The following is a 22,793-nucleotide window of genomic DNA, read 5'->3' as shown; positions in this document are numbered from 1 at the left end:
TAAAAAACACTATGATCTTCTAAAACATGCTTAAAAAAAGAACTTACGTACTTGCCCAATTTTTCAAGATACAGAATTACTTTATAACTTGTTTTTCATACTCTATTGATACTAGATGAAATCACTGAGAAGCAAAATTCAAAGGAAAGTATCAAACTGTACATATAATAAATTAAAAGTATGTGCTACAGGAAGCTTTCCTTTTTTAGATTTTTTTTCTATATTTTACCTATAATTAAAGCCATTAGCTCCAAAAAAGTCTTAAATATAAGTTCATGAACACTCTTATTAACTAATGATGCATTTTAAAAAAGGGCAGTAAGTAAGAGTTTGCATTACCTACTCAGAATGAAGAAGTCTTCCTCAAATCCTTTTCAGACTCAGGCTCTTACTATATTCAAAACAGTTCCTAGACTTCCACATAGTATCACTGTAATACCACCTACAATCAAACACTGAACACTGTCTGGGATGGGGCATCCACAACCTCCCTGGACAACCCATTCCAGTGTCACACCACCCTTACAGTAAAACATTTCTTCTTGATCAACATCAACCTTTTCCATCTTTAAGTCAATCAGGCCTGTCCCTGCACTACTGCCTTATAGTCTAAACAATGACATACTGAAATTGGTGAAACCACTGACTTCATCTCTAGTCACAATTTCTAAAACTTGTAACTCTGTGAAATAAACACATCAACTGCCTGCAAGCTTTTTTATTTTCTACATATGAATCATCATCTCGGTAAAACAACTACATTTCCCACATAATTTGACTGCAAGACTTGTTCAGTTAACTTTATACAAAAGGCTTCTCTTGATTTATTTGTTTTATAAGTATATACTCTGCTTATGGTTGAAGAACCAGATGTTTTGTAGGTGACCAATTCCCTCTTTTCAGAGCTCTATGGCCAGGGGCTTTGTGTAAGAAGCAGGCAGCTGACTCTGTACCTACTATACACACAGGCCCAGATGTGGGCAAAACTCCTTGACAGCAACCAAATACCTCAAATAAACACTTTTCATTTATTTTTTAGAATATAATGACAAAAACCACTGTACACATGTAAATTAAAAAACAAGGGACATGCTGTGGACTGTGTGACTTCATATGCATGTACTGAAGACTGCACACATAGTTAAACATCAAGTTCCCTAAATTCATATACACACCTACCAGACAGAAAATAAATTTTAACAACATAGAATACCTGACTGTAGCCACATAAATACTGATTAACTCTTCCAAGCTAAATTTCTCACAATAAAGTCTTCTAGATTTACATTTTTCTTTCATGCTCTAGGGCTTAGATTCAGCTTTCCAAGTCAGGACCTATCAGCCTGCATATCACATGCCAATTAACCTATGAATTAATGCCATAGCTTGCTGGATTATACTATTTCTACTATTCCTCTCTAAAAAGCTCTACCAAAGAGAAGAACATAGAAAGAACTACTGCGGGGAGGCTTTCAAATGAAGGGTTAACTTATTGAATCAAACAAATGTCAGATAGGTCCTACAGACATATTATCAATCAGTTACACCCAAAAAATCCTCAAAAATCCTATATTAAAACTCACCCATTCTTGCTGGGAGGTCTGTTTTGGTCAGGAAGCAATGGTGTAACTCCAAACAGTTTTAGGGTTGACAGGATGTCCAAGCATGGCCAGTCTGTACCATACCAAAGTATGGTAACAGATGTGTCCTTAAATGATAGTTTTGGATTCTCTACTACATGTTCTTTTCCATTTTTGTCCTTTAGAACAATTATCCAACTCAAGCCAGAGACTCTGTTATTTAGGAATTGAGAGGGGAGAGGAGTGTTTAAAAACAAATTCTCAAAGTGATAAAATTTAAACTATGCTTTCAACAGAATTTTTACATTTCTACTAACTGCGACTCAGTTTCAGTCATTTATAGATTATCATTGCATCATTCCATTATGATATACATTTTATAGCTCTAATTCTATACTACTCCAAGCCATTAATGTTTTGTACATTGTTCTGAAGTAAATCTTTGTGACAAGGCATTGCTTACTTCATAGCTTCTTTGTTTTTACATGGAAGACCTGTGTAAGGATCTAGAAATTTAACGAGTCGCATTACTCTAGTCTTGAAGGCACACGTTTGTTTGAAGATGTATTCTTTCTTCCAGTACCCAGGCTTTTTATCATGTAGAGCAGCACGGCCCAAAGAAACAGCTTCTGTTTGTTTAGACTTCATTTTCCATTTTGGTTGCAAATAATTGGAATAAAGTTTCAGCCAAATTCCACTGAAAATAAAAATAGAATAAAGAGGAGTAAATTTCAAGAATAGTCACTTCATTTTTACATGCACATCTCAGCTACCACTGAGCACAGTGTTAGCAAAAAACCAGTCTTGTCTGTCTTCTCAAAAATATGGGATCCAGGATGAAGCTCTGTGACAGCACAGTCAGTCAGCAAGTAAGTGAAAACTGATAAAGGTTAAGCAGAAATTTTTGAAAATTCCACCCTAAAACAAAGATGTGTCCTCCTCATAGAAAATCAGCTAGTGGAAAAAGTGGTTTAATATCTCCTATTCAAGAAAGACCATCTGTAGACTTCAAGTTTCTCAGTTCAGCTGAGGAGGACAATTAGAATCACCTTTGTTTGGTGGTACTAATGTAATTTCAATCCTTTCTGCACTCTCTTTGGAAAAGCCCAGAGAAGACATGACTTTCTGAAGTCAAAGAAATATGTGACTGTAATGATGGGTTCATCTCTTTCATGCCAGGAAAACTATTAGTTCACATTTCAGCCCCTCACACCCCAGTATCTCTAGCACACCCCAGTATCTCTAGGACAATTCACAGAACATTGAGTCCAGGAACCTACAAAAATTCAATCAATAATCTGTGAATATAGGTTGCCAATAAGTTTTCTAATTTTGAAATGCTAGACACACAGTGTACATAACTGCACTGAAGAAAATTACTAGTGAGGGCAACAAATAGTTGAGACATTTTCTACCATTTATCAGCAAGGCTACCAGTTCTCACTTATCCTCAGGCAAACTTACACTAGCATGTATGGTATGGCATCTTCCCTTCTCCTTAAAGTATTCAAGGACTAGATCCATCCCACACTGCCTCCTACCCATCAAAAGCATTCTCAATTCATTAGCTACTGAGAATAACTCCCCACATATTGAGAGCCAGCTCTGGTTATTGATGCAAGCAGACCCAGGAATTTCGCAAAAACCTTCCAGCCTGCTGCTCTGCAGATATAGACAGAATTCCCCACTGCCATTTTTTAAGACAAAAGTGTCTAAAACACACAGACCAATAAGTTACCATAACTGGTAAAGGTGGGTTCACAGTCAACATGAGTTTTCAACCTTCCATTCACCAAAAGCAGAGTGGGAAGGGTAACATAAAGAACAATCCCCATAACTGAAACAAAGTTTTAAAATCCTTCTACTTTAAGACCATAAAGGGTAGCCAAGTTACCAGACAGTATAAAAACATTTCTGATGGAGGGGGAAAGTTCTTTTTTTAACTCCAAAGCAGTTTAGAACTGTCCAGTCATGAAAAAAGGAGAGATGTCCTTAACATAACATCACATGGGGAATTTGAGCTGTGTATCATCCAATTGGTCTTCACCAGCCTAAAACACCCAGTAAAATAACCTCCTATAAAACTTTCCTGATAACTAGAAACTCCTTCCCAAAAAAAGATATCCTTTGATGGAGAGAGATACTCTGCATCTTACTGTATGATGCTGAAAAGACAGGGCTTAGTACTAGGCATTTCCTGCATTTTGAAGTTGCAGGCTCAGGCAATTTAGTTGACTGAAGATAGACTAAGGACAAATACCTACCATGTTCATCCTCACTCTCAGAAACATATTGCATCTTCCTTTCCCAAAACAGTGTTGGGCAAGCAAAGAAATTAGTTCAAGAAACTCAAAAATTCAGCTAGGGCAGGGAGACAGAGAAGAAGATGAAGGAGGACTTGGAATCACAAGTGTTTAGGAAGGTATCACTTCCCCTTCATCCTCAACTTCTGAAGAAGTCAGGGCAGATAAATCAAAAAGGCATCCAACAGGGAAGCACAAGTTTGCCTCTTTCACAGCAGAATACATGCCCTGCCCTTCTTGCCTCAAATTGTTAATACTCATCTCAAGGTCTCTTACTGAACATGACTACAACAAACCAAACAAATCTTCTACTGCTAACTCAGATGCCAGAATCAGACACATCATCATCAGTCATCACTTGACCACAGTGGCAAAGACTTTGCCCTGTGCTCTCACTTCCTCTCACACAAGCACGTTCTGCTGGTGATCAGAATCCTCAGGCCTTCACAGGCAGACCGTACCCATGAACTTCCCACACTGCATGGTAGGAAGGCTGGAATATCCCATGCTGTGACAAGGAGGGTACAGAAAGGGAGGGTCATAAACATTTCCTTGTCCTCAATAGTTACACTGGAGAGACATCAGTGCCAAGAACTGTTCAAGTGAACAGCCCAAAGACAAATCACTGCATTAGGCAGCACAGACATAGCACAATGAAAGACTGATGGTCCTGTTGCAACAAGGACAGCTCCCTGTACATCCAGGACACCAGAAATATCCTAAAAACCACAGTCAGATTTGTCACAGAAATATGCAGTGACTCCCATTAAAACTTCTGTTCATTCACTGCAAGATTCAGGGTCTTGAGAAGGTCCAGGAAAATCCATCAGGAAGAAATTACCTGGTCCCCCCTGAACCAGTCAGGCTCCTAGATAAGGGAAACTAACTCTTTCCAAAGTCTCATTTGTGCACGCACACTAATCTCTATTGAGATTAGAAAATGGAAACAGACATTGTCGAGATGGAGACAGATGAATCATCTTCCCCTGGACAGCCACAGTGATTTTATCCTGCTTCACCATCCTGAAGTGGAAAACACATACCAAGATTGGTAATTTGTGTCAACTATGCAATTTTTATCTACCCTCAAAACCTAAATCTGGATTACAGATCTTCCCTTTAAACTCATCAGTTCTAAAGGTATTAATGCCAAGGTAAACCAACTAATTCACCACACAATTTTTAGTAAATAAGGGAGAAATAGATTCATACCTGGTACAGCAACTTCCTATAGAGGAAGACATTTTCTCATTCAAACAACACTAATGCAGTAGAATCCTACAAAGAAAAGGATGCCCAGATCCTAGTTATCACACACCAACCCAAGTCTCTCCTCTTTACCCTTTCACAAAATTATCATGATATTGGTTGGAGCAATTTATGAACTCTGTATAAGCAATCCTTATTAAAAAACGTGTCGGTATTTATCTTTGTCTCTTTTGTTCTCATTTAGACGTCACCAAAGATTCACAAACAGAGCAACAGATAAAAACCACTAGTGGATCATTTGATTGAATCAATTCCTCTTCAAAAATCTAATGAAAGAATAAAGTATGCAGGACTTCAAAATTGTCAAAGCTACAATTCCATAAAGCTACTGGCAACACACCATTAAGGATCACCTGAACCGAAAAGTTTCTGCAGGTCCATGTGAATACAAATAAATATATAGAAATTTTAAAATTAAAAAAGTGCTAACACCAACATTTCAAAGCACTGGATTTAGTTTTTGCCTCATAACCCCCAATAAACAACAGGCCCTGCACAGCTAGAATTGCATGCAACATGTACTGTACGCTGTGCAGGGCAATTTCAGCAGAGTAACTGCCCAGAGGTGCTCTGGCATCAGAGAAACTGAACTGGAAAGACTCATAATTCAGGTAAACACAACTAGGGCACAAACTGAGACCTTCTCTCTTCCTTACTTGTCATTGGCCAACTCATAGAAGCGTCTATTCACACAACCAAGAGACAGTAGGGACACAGCATCTAAATAGGAAAATATCTTCAGCAGCATTTCTGATGGCATGCTAGAAAAGAAGAGAAAGAGGAATTCTGTTAGACTTGCCTGCAAACTCCAGAAATTACAATGGCAGAGAATTTTAATTTCAAACCAGACAAAAACAGAAGAGGTGGAAAGCAGCAGGTTGTAAACAGATGAAACAAAAAATCACCTAAAGAGTTAAATTGTGGAGTTTGGGCTGTAACTTCACTCTTTGGTATGTGGCATTTGCCTAAAATAATTCATCACAACTTATTCCAGTGGCACAGCACGATTACACAAAAAGTTGTAAGTTTGAGGTTTTATTAGACTTTGTTAACTTTAACTATGTTTGATATGAAACTATCTCATTTAGCTTCAGTTCCTTACTGCTTGTACCATGATTTTAACCACAATTCCACAATCACCAGCATTTGCAAAACTGCAGATACATTCACTCTCCCTTTTGACTGCCGCGTCTGGCCTGAGAACGCACCAGGACAGAAATGTCCTAGTCTAACAGCAAGATCATGCTCTACCTCATCATCATCTCCAAACTGTACGTGCTCAGGAGTCTTGTGCAGTTTTCATTTATGTCAGCAGAAAGATGTGAACTTCAAAGTAAGAGCCAAGTGATATCCTGAAAATGCCAATGTCTCTGCATCTGGAAGGCTGCCTGAAATGCAGGAGCCAGTCTAGGCATGACAAGCAGAACATACCCTGGGATTGAGCCAAAGTGATTTTTGCATTAGCAGACATGAACCTCATACAATTTGAGCAGTAGCTCATAGCTGCAGAGTTTAAAATACACGCATTTTATACTCTTAATTTTTTTGAGCATTGAGTATGGCCACATCAAAATCACTGCTGAAAATAAAAGGTGCTGTGAAAGTCAACACCCCATCTGTGCCTCTTGTCCTTTTACTACGGGGTTATTTGCAACACTTGTTGATTTATGACACTGTTTCAGAAGCAGAGAGCTTTAAAGGGTAGCACAACAATGCCAATACCTCAATGTTTGTATTAAACTCACAATCTTAGTTACATTGACATAGAAATAACATGCAAAAACTTGCACTGTTATTATGTGAAATAACTCATAAACTCTAAGTCCAAAGCAATTAGTGCACTCATTCCAGAGACAATTTAGAAGTGATACCTTAAAAAGCTGCAAATTAGCTAAAATAATATACTTGATCCAGAATTTTCAACAGCAGTTTTTACAGCTGTATTCTTTCTCCTTTGAAGGAAGCTGATTTTTTTTTCTTTTTTCTCTCACTATCACACCAGTCAGACAGCATAGAGGTGCTGAACTGGCCATCCAATGCAAAACAGAGAAATCACTACACAGTAGTGATCAAATGTATAAAACTAATTGCTTTTTCAGGTAACATAGTCTTAGAATATTTTTTGTAAAAATGTAACTGATTTTCAAAAAGAAAACAACTCATAATTATATTGAAACTACTCTTTCACTGCCAAACAGCAAGAGAAACATTTACCTTGCAGTAAATATGCAGCAGCCAGTAATTCCTCCCTCCTTTTATCCCAATCCACCATTCTCAGCCTCTCCATACACTAAGATACACTTGATGACAACCAATAACCAAGAGAAACACATGAAGTTTAATTCCAATCTGGCTTTTATTGAAGTAATAAAATAACAATTTTTATTCTCAAGGAACAACACTGCCCATGACTTCCAAAGAAGTTGCTGAAGGCTTCACATGGCTTGGAAAACCTACATAATCCTTATGAACCTAGCAAATAACACAAAGGAGAACCATGCCAGAAAACATTAGAAGGTGAACACAGGATCCCAAAGTAGGCCAGGAAAGAAAATCTTTTCAACTCAGAATATTTGACATAGAAATCTCCAAGATATGAATACAATTACTGCAAGCAGTCAAAAGGCAGTTTACAGGGTGACTTACTCACAGACATACTCACCTCTCAAAGCTCATGTTTCGTTTCAGTTTTCTGGGAGGTGTCAAATACAGACTTTCAATGCCAGCATTTACACTTTCAGAACATTCCCCAGGCCTGGCAGCAAAGGTCCTTAACCTACTTGTAAGAAGGAAAAGCTGTTAACACATATTCACAAAATGAAGAAATACGCATATTGCGCACACCTAGACACAACACTTCAACCAAGGCAGGATGCAGGGAATACACCACGTGGCAATCATTATGATTTGAACAATTACACCCAAGTTAAAATACCTGGCATCAGGAAGATTCAGATTTAAACTCACAGCTGTCAACCCTGTGATTGATCTCTCACAGCAGGCAAAGGCAATAATAGTGTTGCTGCTCCCCCAAATCAGTTTGAATCTGGTAGAGGTTTATTACCCTTAGACAGCTGCACCCCTGTGGCCACTACAGCCAAGCTCCACTGAGGCCCCTGCAGCAAGTCAAACTCACTGATTATTCTTCTGTTTCACAACATTACTCCAGAGACATTTTTGAGCCACTCAACTTTGCTAAGCGATTAAAAGATACCAGATAAAAACAATACGTTGAAACTTCCTCAGAAACTGCTGAGGTTCAAAAAGAATTTGTATCCTTTCAAGCATAAACAAAAAGAAAGGAGATTTAACCCATGAAACAGAGAGCAGCTAACAAGGTCTAAGGGATGTCTAGGTGTTAGACAGACAAATTACTTGTCGGTAGAATTGCTTTAGTAAGGTTTATGGTTTGACACGCTTCAAAGATTTCAGATGTAGTGAGAGGTTAACAAAGCTTGGGAAGAAGGATGACCACTGAGAGTGGACACAAAGAATGCAGAATTTACAGGCCAGAGGGATACCTGGAACAACTCCCAAGATAAGGAAGAAACTATTAAAGCCAACTCAGCAATTGTGCTGAAATCAGCTACAGCTTCCAGAAATGTGAGACTGCCACCACTGACTCAAAAAAGAGAAAGACTGAGCATGCAAACTAATCAGCATGAGAAGCAAGAGAATTGTTAACCAACAGAAGATAGAAAATTAATTAATAAGAGAATTATGTAGCTTGTAGCCAAGGAACTAATTCCTTCCTTTGCTAAATGCCACCCAGCACTGTGCAGAACTGTAAATACATCAAATAACTCCATGTCTGGATTGGTCTCTTGCACACCATGGTGAAAGAACCTGCTCTGGCAACATTTCCACATCACAGTTGGGATAGAAAAGGAAGAAACGTTGCATATTTCTAACACAAATTCTTACAATCCAACTGCTCACAGATTTTCCCAAGTTTTCTGATAGAAAGGTCTTTGTCAGCTGTAATTGCAAACAAATCCTATCATTAATCCACAGAGAAAGATGGGGACAGAGTTTCAATCTTAAACCAAATCCTTACACTTCATACCCTCGGATGCCACTGAACAAGCAGAGCTCCCCATTCACTGCATTACTGACGCTTTAAATTGCCAGCAGATTTCCAACACCTGGTCAAACCAGCTCGGGGTTTCTAGGCAACCAAACCATATGGAGGGGAAATAGCTAATTTTGAAGTATATGGTTATCATATACATTTAATAAGTTCTTGATTTAAGATTGATTTATGCTTAAAGAAAAAAAAATCAAAATAAATTAACAGCGCTGGCCTACATTGTCAACTGTGCTATGTAAAACAAAACAAAAATATCCAAGACACTTTACTAAGAATTGTTACAAGCTTAACAAAAAGACATGCACATTTGAGCTTGGGTGCTAACCAACTACATTAACAACTACAAAAAAGTAGTCTTGTAATAAATACAATCTGGAGATCAAACAAAGGGTTTTACTAATGTATCATTATCAAAAACACTTAGATGATGAGGCCCTAAACACTTAGATGATGAAGCAGTAACAAACTGCTGTTAAAGGGATTTAGAGACACAAGTTGTGTTCAACAGCAGCAGAGCCATCACTTCTGTATGTTCCAGGGCAGCACATCCCAGGCTATTCTGCCCTGAATCCATGCTGAAAGCAGAGAGTTTGGGCATACTCTCTAGGGACGCAATTTCACAAACTCCAGGCACAGAAATAATTCAGATACGAAGCTGGATTCTGGATTTTAAAATAAGCTACCTTGGACAAGCATAAACTGCACAGACTGTCCTTCTTGCTCATTTTAACCACTAACCTCTCCCTTCTTCACTCCAGGGAGAAATATCTGAGGGAAGAAACATTTTGCCCGTGGGTGCCTTGAAAACTTTAATGTAATAGCTATTGTTTTTGTAAGCTTCAATTTTAAAAAAAATCTGCTGAACTTTTGTATTCGCCAAAACAAAAATATTCTCAAGGTGTGAAGAAACAAACAGCAACCGAATCCATAAATTACTTTTCAAGTACTGCGTGTGCTAAGATTTTAAATTAGCATTAACAAAATGCTTTTAGGTTGCATTGACACAGTTTGGGCAGATTAGCCTAAGATGAAAGTCAATGACAGCTGTTACACCCCCTCTTTAGAGACTTCTAGAACTGAGATGATCTTACTCAAGAGGCACAACTTCAATTGCTTTTTCATTAGCTTTCAACCTGTGGGGCTCACTTTTCCAGTATTTTCATTTTCATACCCTATAATACTTGCAATGTGCCTTGGTTTTTTGATGGTCAGCAAACAATTGTCTTCTGAGAAACATTTCAAATGATGTACACAAAGTTTTAAGTAGTGAAAAAACGTGTCTCCTCCACCTCTGTAAGCGTATGCAGGGAAAAAGAAAAATTACAATGATGTTTTGGCATGGGTTGGTTGTGGGTTTTTTTTTTTTTCCTTCAGCTGTCTATTTCAATTTAATTTTTAAAGGGTGGATATTACCCCAATCCATTAGCAGGTTGAAAAAAGGCAAAAAAACCCACCCAAAAAACAGCAGGGGGAATGAAACTGCTATGAAACCTAAGGCTGTAGAAATGGGTTAGCAGAAAAATCTGTTTTCTCAACTTTGCCTCTAAGACTGATGCTTTAAAATTTTGAAAGCCTACCCTGTACTGTAAGAATTACGGTAATCACACCTTCCACAGCGAAACCCTCCTATTTATCACAAAACCCAAACCACCCTGGACGTATAAAGCAGCCACTAAACTAACTTTGTGGGTACCCATTACAGCATCTCCTCCAAGCTGAAGGACACAGAAGTTTAGGCTCCCCAGGCAGGAAAAAAAGTGTTAACCCCAGGCCTCTGTGCACCTGGCAACACCAGCGTTCTCCACTGCAAGGCGTCCACTGGGCCAGGAGAGGAGAGTACCATGCCCACAGCCCTCGCCGCGAAGACTCGAGAGCTGGAAACCAGAGCCGTGCAACACGTGAAATAAGTTTTTCAGAGGAGCAATGGGAGCTGAGGGAAAACAATTAAACCCCCCTCCCCGTTAAAGGTGAAGAAGGCCGAGCGGGCGGCCCCGGGCCGGCAGAGCCCACGGTTACCTGCCCCGGCCCGTCGCCATGGCCGCTCCAGCACGGGACAGCGCCGGCCTCGCACCGCCCGCGGGGAGGGCAGGGAAGGAACAAGGGCAGCCACCCCCCGGGGCACGCCCTGGGGCGGGGTGGGCCGGAACGGCGGCGCCCGGAGCGCTGGCTGAGGGCGGGCGGGGCCGAGGCGGGGCCGAGCGGGGCCGGGAGCGCTGGCTGAGGGCGGGCGGGGCTGGAGCGGGGCCGGGCGGGCATGGGGGAGGCGGTAACGGGGACGGCGGAGGTGCCTGAGCCTCGCCCCGGCTCCACGGCGAGCTCCGAGCTCTCGGGCACTGTGGGCTCGGGTCTCAGAATCACATAATTAATTAGGCTGGAAAATACCTCTGAGATTACTTTACAATTTATGACCAAACACCACCACGGCAGTTAGACCACAGCACTAAGTGCAGATTCCAGTCTTTCCTTAAACACCTCCAGACCCGGTGGCTCCACCACCTCCCTGAGCAGCCCATTCCAATGTCTAATTGCCTTTTCTGTGAAGAAATTCTTCCTAATATCCAACCCAGACCTCCCTAGTACAGCTTGAGGCCATTTCCTCTTGGAGAACAGGCCGAGTCCCACCTTCAGGCATTTGTGCAGAGTGATCAAGTCCCCCTGAGCCTCCTGTTCTCCAGGCTAAACATCCCCAGCTCCCTCGGCCACTCCTCAGACTTGTGCTCCAGACTCTTCACCAGCTCCACTGCCTTTCCCTGGACACACTCCAGCAACTCAATGTCCTTCTTAAATCGAGGGTGTCAAAACCGAACACAGTACTCTCAGTGGTGTGGCCTCAACAGTGCCTGATAAAAATAAAATGTTTATCCTACAATGTAACAGTGGAAAGCCACCTCAGTGGCACGTGGCACCTTTCCTCCCAGACCACCTTAAAAACGGAGAACCCGTTCCCATCAAGGAACTCTCAGGCGCCGCGCCCCCACCCCGGGTCAGAGATGGGGCGAGGGAGCCGCAGCGGAGCCGCCCGCCTCAGTGGAGCTCCAGCCGCGGAGCAGTCGGCCGTCTGGCACGGGGAGGTTCCGACCCCCGCCGCCGCCGCCGGAGCGGAAAGGAGCCGGCCGCTTTCCCCCCCCCAGGCTCAGCACAAAGAGTTCCAGCCGAAGAGCAGCCTGACTGCAGCCGCTCCCCGTGCCGGAGCGGAGAAAAGAGCCCCGGCCGCCCCGTCTGCCCGCAGTTGCCATGCTCCCCGTACGAGCCGCCCGCAGCCGCCACGCGGTCAGCCGCCTCGGCCAGATGAAGCGTCCCCGAGCTGGCCGGACCGCTGCCCCGCTTCAAGAGAAAAACCCCACACCCGCCACGTTCCACCTCCCACCGCACAAGCCCCGGTCCAAACCCCCACAACGTTGCCGCCGCTGTGAAGCAGCGTGAGACCGAAACGCCATTGCTGCGGCAAAGACTACCACGTGGCCGCAAAGAGCTTCAAGTGCCCGCCCCGGTGATCCCGCATGCAAATTAAAGACTCCAAAAGCGTCTCGGGATGAAATCTGACATAAAAAAACCCTTATCAAATAAAAACCAAGTAAAATTAAAACAGATAAGAACTAATACTCAGCCGTGTGGACCCTGAGGAATCAAAAGAGCTAATTTCTCCGGTTTTGCTTACTAGCCGTAAGTTAAAAAGACCAAACCGGAGATGAGACCACAGGAGAAAACAAAGAACTGTCAGGACTCTGGGGTTGCTCCCCAGGCGAGGGCCAGTCCTCCAGCTCTGTTGAATTGCATGCAGCAGAGCTGATAAAGCCCTCCTCCTCCACGGCGACCAAACCCCTCGGGCAAATATCAATAAGAGCTGATTAATAAAGGCGTTTATGGAGATTAGTATTTTCTCCGCCCATTTTTATTCATAACAACTGGGGGCTCGTCCGGGATTGGCCACGCCCAGAAGAGGACCGAGACGGGAAGGCGCCGCCCACCTTGGACCTCCTGGACAGCTGCTGCTCAGGGCCGCCCGTCGGGGAATCGGGACCCAGGCAGGAGGGCTGAAAGCTGCAAAGCCTGGCGGCGATAGCAAAGATGTGTCCGTGCAAAGGGCACTGAACGAGGAGACGCTGGTGTCGGCGGCTCAGAAAGGTAAGGCGCAGGATGCTGTACGCTGCTCAGCTAAAGTTTTGTAGTTCCAAACATCAAGTATCTAGGAAAAAAAAAAAAAATCTCAGCACACCGAGCCGGTTTCTTTTCGCATCATATTGTTTGGAGCAGCTATTACATTTCTATGTATGCGTTGCACAATCAGAACAAATTATGTGATTTCTTCTAAATAATCTGTGGATTTAAGTAATTATCAGGCACAAGGTTTCGCAGACTCTCATTTTCCTTTTCAGAAGGAAAACCTATCACATGCAGCCTGACTGTAGGGCTGTTGGGATAAATTCACCTCCAACCAAATCGTCACTACACGTGATGGATTGCCTTCACTCATTCACTTCAGTGAAAAGTGATTACTGCATAATTAGCCTCAGAAAGTTTAAGTACTTTGAAATGATTTACAAAAAACGCCTTCAACTAATTAGAAGACTGCAGGAGAAATAGTTACTAACGTTTCCTCCTTAACTTGTACTCCACTAAAATGCACACTGCCACTAAAAGATAGTAGTCTCTTTCCAAATACTCAAATATTTTGAAAGAGAGACTCTCATATGACTTACTTTGAAGTATATACTGACACTTGTACTTTAGATCAAAATTGAAAGATAAAAACTAATCAAACAGCAGTTAGTTTTGTTAATAAATAAAATATTGTTTTGGGGCTAATATTGCCCCTTTTACTGTTCTATTGATTGCTAATTCATAAAACCGGTTATTTTCAGTGTGTGTGACTTTTAAGCTTTCACTTTTTTATTTTTACTTCTTTTCTTTGCATAAGGATTGCAGTGATTGTGCGTTTAGGTGGTAGTGTGAATACTGCAGTGCTAAATGCCTCATTAGTTCCTAAAAAATCTAGCTCTCATGTACCCAAGAAGTAGCAGTAATTGCTACTTTGGATCTTGCAAACATCTGGCAAACCGAAAGTAATAAGGCTTAACACTGACATGTAAACATGACCTGTACAATGTAAGAGATGTTCCTTGGCCTGTTTTACAGCAATGTGGCATTATGGAAACTGTTACTGGAATTTTTTCTTCTGGTAAAACGTTGTTTGAACTACAGACTAACAGAAGAGCATTTATGTAAGAAAGGCATACAAGTGTTATCCAAGGCTGCAACTTATGTGTTATTATCTTTTTTATTTCAGTGAAAGAAGCTGGAAGAGACTTTACCTATTTTATTGTGGTGCTTGTTGGAATTGGTGTTACAGGTTATTTTTTTTAAATTACATTCTTTATCAGAAGACACTTTTCGTTAATTCCATCTGGTTTCATAAGTTTTCATTTCATCTGCTGTTGTCTCTGTTACAGGTGGCTTGTTCTATGTGATTTTTAAAGAGCTATTCTCTTCTTCTAGTCCAAATAAGATCTATGGAGATGCCTTGGAGAAATGCAGATCTCACCCCGAGGTTGGTTTTTGAACTTCAGTCATCAGTTTGTGTTTCTCAGTAGTTACTGCCTTTCTTCAAGTCAAAACTTCACACTAGGAATCTCACAAGCTACTTGAAGACCCGTGTGGTGCTTTAGCAGTTCTGCCAGTGCTTTTAGCTGGGATGGGGTGGGTCAGCTCCAGAGCAGAGCCTTCGTCAGGACAGGTCAGTGCAAGCATTGAACTAGCCTGCTAGAAGCCAAGTGAGTGTGCCACAGCATAAAAACTGATGGAAATACAGTCTGTCTTTCAGAGCCTGGGCTTGTGTCACCATACAGAAACTCTTAGGGACTTACCTAAGTGCCTGCTAAATATAGAACTTGAATTCTCCATGTCAGAGAGGCAACTAGTCCCACTAAGTTGTGTAGATCTAACCTGCTGCCTTTTCTCAACACTCTTACTCTATTGTGACACTTCCCTATGGTTCTGTCATTCTGTGAAGCACTGCACTGATACCCAGGAATTGAAATTCTTCATTTGAAGCACAGTTAGCATTCCTTTGGCTAACAGGAAAACAGGCAGAGAACAGTCATGGGATCACACAGTCATCATAGCTAGGTGTAAACAAAAAAATCAGTGTGAAACTAGATTTTAAAAAACACTACTTCAGACAAAACATCCTTCAGAAAAGATTGTAGCAGATGCCTTTGAAGGTAACCTAGAAATGAAGTGACAAGTCGTTGCTCTAGTAACAATAAAAAGACTGCTTTGGAACAAGTTTGTAGAATTAATACTTCTTTCCAGTACTTGCACAGTAAAACTTCTCTTCTTCTAACCAAATTTAAAGTAAGTTTAAGACTATGTTGATCTACTCTGATTTTATAGATCTGAAAAAAAAAAATTACTGAATTTCTTATTCAGTCGTGGTTTTTAGATAATAGGAAGGGGAATGCATTTGCATTTTAAACTTTGAAACATTCTCTTGGAGGAGACATAGGCAAATATTTTGTGCTTTTTTTTTTTCTTTTTACACAAAATGTCAATTTCCACATCTTCATCTCAGAGAACAGTACAAATAGAAGATATCAATAGGATTTATTTTAGGCATTTAATACAGAACTGTAAAAAAAAGACTGGAATACAGAGGCATTTTTCTTAAACTCTTTTTTTTTCATAAACACTCCTATTCTTGACATGTTAGATTCTCCAGGGGCATTTTGTTAAAAGAGGGTGTATTCACAGCAGAGGCGTGAGCTGATACTGGAATACCTGTTTGTATGTTATCCCTTCTGACAGCTCAAACCTCTTTTCTCTTGTAGATAATTGGTGTTTTTGGTGAATCTATCAAAGGTTACGGAGAGGCAACAAGAAGAGGAAGACGACAGCATGTCAGATACCCCTTGGTGTTTGCCCCATAAAGACATCAGTTTCTGCACAGCAAAGATATTTTTGGATCACAAGTTAGTTCTAGAGTGATGAACTGTATGTAACATATCCTGTCACTTTTGATCAAACATAGAAGTTTTTTTGCAGTGCCTCTTGTGTGCCATATATCACTAAGTACAGTGTACATATAATATAAAATGCCAATTCTGAATGCCTCAGAACAAGCAATGGTCATCATGGTAAACATAGAGCTCTCCAGAAAATGGGATGAGCCTGAAAACAGTAGTGCAGAGGCCTAGGCTTGCATGAGGAGAGCAGTAATCTGACAGAAGTTTACAGTCTGAAACTATACTGAGCTGATACACAGGATGCTTTTTGGTACTTGAAGCAGCATCTCTACTGCATATTTAACAGAACGTCTATCACCTTAACCTCTCATGAGTGTGTCTTTTTATTACTTTCCTTTTAAAAGAAACAAGAAAACTATTTCTTACAAAACGTAAGTCCTCCCTGCTTTGCCTTTATTGGGTTATTTGGCAGGAATATATTCAATGAGGTTTCATATAGGATGAGACACATAAGCCCAGACAGAGGTTGAACCATGAAATTGAGATTCCTTGTTAGGTCTGAGGAAAGTGGCTTTTAATCATTGAAGCTCTATCTCTTCACCAGACTCAGTGAAAAAATGTTTAAAGTAAAGCTGCTAAATGAAATCAACGTGCACAAACATCTTGAGCACCTGTCTGTAAATAAGTAAATGTACTATGAATCAGCTTTCCTAGTATTTAATTTCCATTATTTTGAATGACTAGTATCTTAAATAAATTTTTGAGATGAGAACTGTGTAAGATTGTAGAGTTTGCATCTGCAGTATAAGAATGATCTTAAATGTCTCAAAAATCTACAGGGTTTTTTTGTGTATGAATACCCTGAATGTAAATTTACTGCAGTAAGGCTCTTCTTTCATATTTGTTCTCTCTACCATCATGTCACTTTAAACTATATTGGAAGTTTATTTCACAGTGTGTACCTGGGCATGACTGATGGACATAAGAGATTGGTGCTAAGCAGCAGTTAATATTTTCAGTAGGAAACATAAACCAGAACTCTAATGGGGTCATTAGTTTCCCAAAGTGGTCACTTTGAAAGTGATGTGCTATTTATTTAATACTTGAGCGCAACCCAACTCCAGTCTGAATACCAGCATTTAGGTTGGAGATCTCATATCAGTGCCAGAGTTACACAATTTCAGCAGAACAAAATTATTGCCAAAGTAACTTTGCACATAGTAAACTGTTTGTTTTGATGTGGTTTAACCAACCTAATAATTAATTTGAAAAAATATGCTGTGTGTGTTTCGGTTTGATAACTTAGTTTAGGTGCCTAAAATAACTCTGGAATTCTTGGTGATGTGGGGTCCCTTTCTAGATGTCAGGCTTCAAATCTGGGGTTTTTTAGAATTAATACAAGGCATTTCCATAGTCTTCAGCACTGGATTGCTTTTCAGTTTTGAGGGGAGGACTGAGGTGAGGACATTTAAGCATTTCATCTCTTAATCCTCAGCAGCTAATTAGCTCTTCTAACTCCACTAGTCCTTAGGCACTGACAGTAAAGCTTGAGAGGAGCAGTAGAGAAGGAACCCAAGGTAGAGTAAGGACACCACTGGAATACACTTTCTTACAAAATAAGTAAGCAACTCCTCTAAGTAAGTTTAAATTTGAAGTCTTAACTAGCATATAATCTGTATTCTTGCTGGGTGGTTGGGTTTTTGTTTTCTGTTGCTGTTTTTAGTCACATTGAATACGTAAAGGACGGACTGAAACATATGCGTTTGAAGTTCTATATTGAGGGCATTGAATCAGGGAAACAGGGAACGGTCCATGTGGAAGTCAAAGAGGTATGTACAATTGCTTGATACACCTGACAACCTGACAAGTCATGAATTTAAACTACCAAAGAGAAAAAAACACTCTGAATTTTTTTCTTTGCAGAATCTTGAAACAGGAAAATTCAAGGTTCACTATATTATTGTGGACGTTGAGACCTATCCAAGAAGAACCATTGTTATAGAAGACAACAGATAGCCAACGATCAAAGCTGCTGCCTTATCTCACATTGGATAATGATGTTGTAGCCAGGCTACACATGAATTGTGTGGTGTTGCCAATTGTGTCTCACAGCTTCAGGGCTGTGTTATGGGAAGTAGCCTCTCAGGACCTCCACTAAGGACTTTTGATAATAACAGATAAGGGATTTAAAGTGAAACCAATGAAATATAGCAGAACTATCATGGAAGATATTCTTGACATAGGAAAATAATGCCTCCTAATGAACAGTCTAATGATCGATAATACTTCTGCACACCCAAAACCTGAGTTTTTCAAGGATTTAGGTTTGGATGGGGAGTTTTTTGTCTTCCTTGGCTTGGATTTCCCACTACCACTGCAATAAAGAAAGAGGTAGTTTAACTGTAGACAGAACTCTACTGTTTTCATTTTGGATACCTTTGTAGTAAAAAGGTAAAGTAAGAATGTTAGTGATGCAAAAGAGATCTAGGCATGTAAGGGTAGGAATGGTGGAGGCACACACACCCATGGCAAACAACTGAAGATAAACACTTTAATATTGGTGTCTTCTAAATAAATTACCAGCAAGCAGAACATCACTACCATCTGCTCTTTCCGGTGTTTGCCATGCTGCTCTGCATGGTTGTAGCAAGGTGGGGGTTGGCCTTTTCTCCCAGGCAACTAGTGACAGGACAAGAGGACATGGCCTCAACCTCTGTCAGGGGAGATTTGGGTTGGACATCACCTTCAAAATGTTTTGAAAACCACAATATTTAATTTAAACTTCTCTTTGCCACCTTGTCTGTATCTACATCTGATAAACACCTGTGGTGTTTATCATGGCATCTTTGATCCGTAAAATGTTCCACATTATTTTCTTTTACTGCCTGCATCACCTTGCTAGCTGAGATTTACCAGGATGCTTCTTTATATTTCATGAATGAGGGACACAGCTGTGAAGGACATAATTTCTCCTGTGTTGTGAAAAAGCTGAGAATATTCTTGATAAAATTAAGACAGAAAAAGTAGCAGAAGAAATCCACCTTTATCTGACCTTAATGTTCTTAATTTGAATGAATTACAAATACAAGGCTCAAATGCTTTCCAATCTCATTGCAGGAAGCTTTTTGTAATCTTTTTTCTAGGAACATCTCATCAGTGAAGAAAAAAAAAAAACACTCCTAGCTTTGTTTGTCAACTTTCTACTAGCTGGATACCTATCACCAGCAAGATTATTTAAGCCTCTTGAAACTTCAGGAGTGTTAAAGCTTTTTAGAAATATAGATTGTCTGCAGAAATAAAAGTCAAACATTTTTTGCTAACAGAAGTCTTATGTGAACTGATTACTTCTTTCCATATTTCTCCTGAGGCTGAAGTTCTCTTTGTGGACTTGGCTGGCACCCATGCTTACAAAGCTTTCTTAAATTCTGTTTCATACAAATGCATCTATGGAGACACTGTAATCAAAATTAGGTGAAGATTAGTTGAACAAGACATTTGGAATACTGAACATTGATCTCTTGTGCAGTATCATCTTTCCTGGTGGTAGTTTGCACTGGAGGGGAATAGCTGTGTTCACTGAGTTTAAACAATGTTTTAGAACACCGCTTTGGTAATTCCAAAGAGTGTTAGCCTCAGTTTTCCATATGGAGCTGCCCCTGCCTCACTGGATCATTGTACTACCAGAAAGTCGTGCAGAGATCCTTCTCCATGGCAGAGCTCAGTGTTCCATCCTCTCACTGGAGGCTGTTAGGCTGGGGAGACAGCAAAATAACTGAAAGATTCACCTTCAGTTGTCGGTAAACACAAGCAGTAACCATTTCACTATTTCCTTTTTAAAGCTCTCACTTCTTTTTCCCTTGGGAAAACAAAATTACAGCATCTGCCAGTTACTTTCTGAAGTAAATGTGTCATGTTATTGTTACTCAAGTATTGGGGAAAAAAATCACTGCTAGCAAGTCAGAGCCAAAGAAATTAAGTTTTCATAGAAATTAAACACATTTTTCAGAGTTCAGTTTTGATTGTTGCAGAATAAATAAAAGTAGTATTCTTAAAACCCCTCCTTTAGGAATCGGAAATATGTTACTCACCAGTGAAAGGTTGTTTTTCCAGAAACACTGTGTGGCAGACTATTCAAAATGTCTTTTAAGTAGGTGTACAACTTGGTCTTAAGTTTCCCATCTCTACATTCATTTTTGTGGATGCCAAACCCTATGTATGCTTCATAGGCAGCCAATATCCTTAGAGGTGGTTTATGGGAATAATGTTACTGTGTCATCTCTATGACCTGTGTTTGATTCTAGATCCTGTGTATACTTGCTGTATAGCAACAAAAAGAAAATCCCTCTAGGAAATGAACTGAGTGGAAACTTTAAAATATCTATATTAAAAAAAATCCAAACAGCAACAACAGCAGCAAACAAAAAATAAATAAATAAATAAATAAGAAAATTAAATAAATAAATGAATTAAAAAAACCAATAACAAAAAAAAAAAAACACTCAATAAGCTTTGATAAACAGAAGCTCTTGTAAAAAAAAATGAATGTAGATTGGGAAGCAAAGGTGTTGTTGTGCATGACTGAGTTTAAAAATAACCTTGTTACCTAAATATTTCTTGCACAGAATTCAAGTTTCAGCAACTGATTTAGGCAATGGAGTCATGATCTTAGAAATGGTTGTGAATAAATGCATATCTGATACAAGAAACTTCAACAAACTCATTTAACAAGCGAAGAAACAAACAAGACAGGAATGTGAGTAAGACAATTACTGTATCACGTGCCAGATGCAGAGATAAAAAGCCAAAGAAAATGTGCTGGGAGTTTGCTTTCAGCTTTCACTTTGCTCTCAGTCTCATTCACTATCACAACAGATGCTATCCACCCTAATACTTACAGGATTATTCCACTGTGTATATTGTCAGCAACCAAACATTGCAGATTATGCCCAAAAATCATCAAGGACACATTTTGAACCCAAGCCCACTTTTATGATTCACTCCAGCTTGTAAACTGACAGAAGTCAAGCTTAAAGGTGACAGGGCTCACAACTGGTCTCTGCGTATGGGGTTGTGAAGTCTGTCTGAAGATCTGGGGTACAGTTGGCACTGGAAAAACAAAAGTTTGAAAGCAAAGCCAAAAAATTTGAAAGCAAAAAGATCTTCACCCTCTTTTTTTGAGAGGGGGAAAAAAGGCCCTAGAGAGTCCCTAGAGAGATGTTCACTTGCTCCAAATAGGAAATAATAGAACTCCAGTAGAAATTTTCCTTAGGCATCTGGGAATGTATGTTGTTATGGTATACAGTGATTCCAAACAGTACAATAAATAATTGAACAGCAGAAGTATTTGATAGTTTTTCTTAGTAAATTCTCAGGGTTTTTTATTGTGTATGTGTTCTGTAAAATAATGTATAGGAATTCTAGAAAAATGTGAATTAATACCATCCTGTATTCAAATTCAGTCTATTTATATTTTTTAATGATATATACTTAAAAGTTGAAAATGTAGCGAAAATATTTTGCAATTTAAAGGAAACAAAGGAAACAAAAAAGCTTTTTGGAATTTTGTTCTTCTTGGGAGAAATATGCTGTATTTGATTCCCTTCCTCTATATAGGTTATTGTAGAACATTTGTAACTCAGCTAATCAAAAATATTTATCACAAATACCCATTTCAGTAAAAGAGATCAGTGTGGAAAGCCTCTGTTTGCCTCTCAGGGTTCAGTATCAAACTACTGCATTTCGTTTTAATATCCATGTAAAAAAATTCTGTCAGTTCTGGAAAAAGCGTAGTATGGGAGGGATGCCCTCACCTGCTCCAGCCCGCAGCCACCCTGCAGCAGATCAACCTTGGCCAGCACCCAGAGCTGCTCCCCCCACAGCAGGATGGGGGTGGAAATGGGGACCAGCAGAAATGAGAAATCTTGGGGGTTGTGAGCAAGACAGGGACATCACTTGCCAGTTAAGTGTTGCAGGTGAACTAAACTTCAAAATGAGCTCAATTTATTGCCTTTTGCTGGCCAGAGCAGCAGCGTGGGCAGTGTGCCGCAGTGGTGAGCACTTAGCAGGGCTGGCAGCAGTGGTGTCTCGACTTCCAGATCACGTACAGGCGTCTGCCTCCACATCTTAAAACCTTCCCGTACTGTGCTGGGAAACCTTTTCAGGATAATCGTGTTTATCCAACCTCTATTTAATTACAATTCCCCTTTATCAGAATCACAATTATCTTCTCTAGCACGAGTTGCTGTCTTGTATTACTCCCCACAATTAACTCTATTAACCTTTTATCCAAGCACATTTTTACCCTTTATGGGAACTGGGTTGTTTTTCAATTTCAATCCTAATTCTTCTTTTTTTCCATTAAAAACATAACAATCTCAGCCATAACAACATTTTATTACAGTTATACACGTACTAAATCATGGCTATATTCCCTGAGATGTGATTTGCTTCATTAGTGCTACAACCTCTGTAGAGGAGCTGGAAGTGAATTGCTATCTTGTATGCTGTCTGGGACCATGCATTTTCCTGTGTTTTAATAAAACAGAGACAAATCCCAGTGTCGGAGTGCAGATTTGCAAAATGCCACCAG

The 22,793-nt window shown here is 40.1% G+C and overlaps 2 protein-coding genes across 2 annotated transcripts in view; one reads left to right on the top strand and one right to left on the bottom strand.

Moving 5' to 3' along the window:
• LOC310923478 (F-box only protein 15-like) overlaps positions 1-11,278 on the bottom strand; it is a gene marked incomplete at its 5' end in the record, with an annotated part of 32,944 nt that extends 21,666 nt beyond the window's left edge. Inside the window, 5 exons of the mRNA XM_083885467.1 lie at positions 1,584-1,793; positions 2,044-2,277; positions 5,809-5,913; positions 7,815-7,928; positions 11,259-11,278. Coding sequence (XP_083741593.1) covers positions 1,584-1,793; positions 2,044-2,277; positions 5,809-5,913; positions 7,815-7,928; positions 11,259-11,278 — 683 coding nt within the window. The remainder of the gene's footprint in view (positions 1-1,583; positions 1,794-2,043; positions 2,278-5,808; positions 5,914-7,814; positions 7,929-11,258) is intronic.
• A 218-nt stretch (positions 11,279-11,496) lies between these two features.
• On the top strand, positions 11,497-20,583 carry LOC310923477 (mitochondrial import inner membrane translocase subunit Tim21-like; the record flags this gene model as incomplete). Its single annotated transcript, XM_083885466.1, has 8 exons — positions 11,497-11,577; positions 12,161-12,225; positions 13,180-13,367; positions 14,530-14,592; positions 14,693-14,790; positions 16,070-16,143; positions 17,928-18,033; positions 18,128-20,583. The coding sequence occupies 8 exons, from the start codon at positions 11,497-11,499 to the stop codon at positions 18,218-18,220; spliced, it is 768 nt and encodes a 255-aa protein (XP_083741592.1). The 3' UTR covers positions 18,221-20,583.
• Positions 20,584-22,793: the final 2,210 nt, after the last annotated feature.

Source organism: Zosterops lateralis, assembly GCF_965231275.1.
Source record: "Zosterops lateralis genome assembly, contig: HAP1_HAP1_SCAFFOLD_59, whole genome shotgun sequence".
Lineage (NCBI taxonomy): Eukaryota > Metazoa > Chordata > Aves > Passeriformes > Zosteropidae > Zosterops > Zosterops lateralis.
This window is presented reverse-complemented; position numbering and strand designations above follow the sequence as displayed.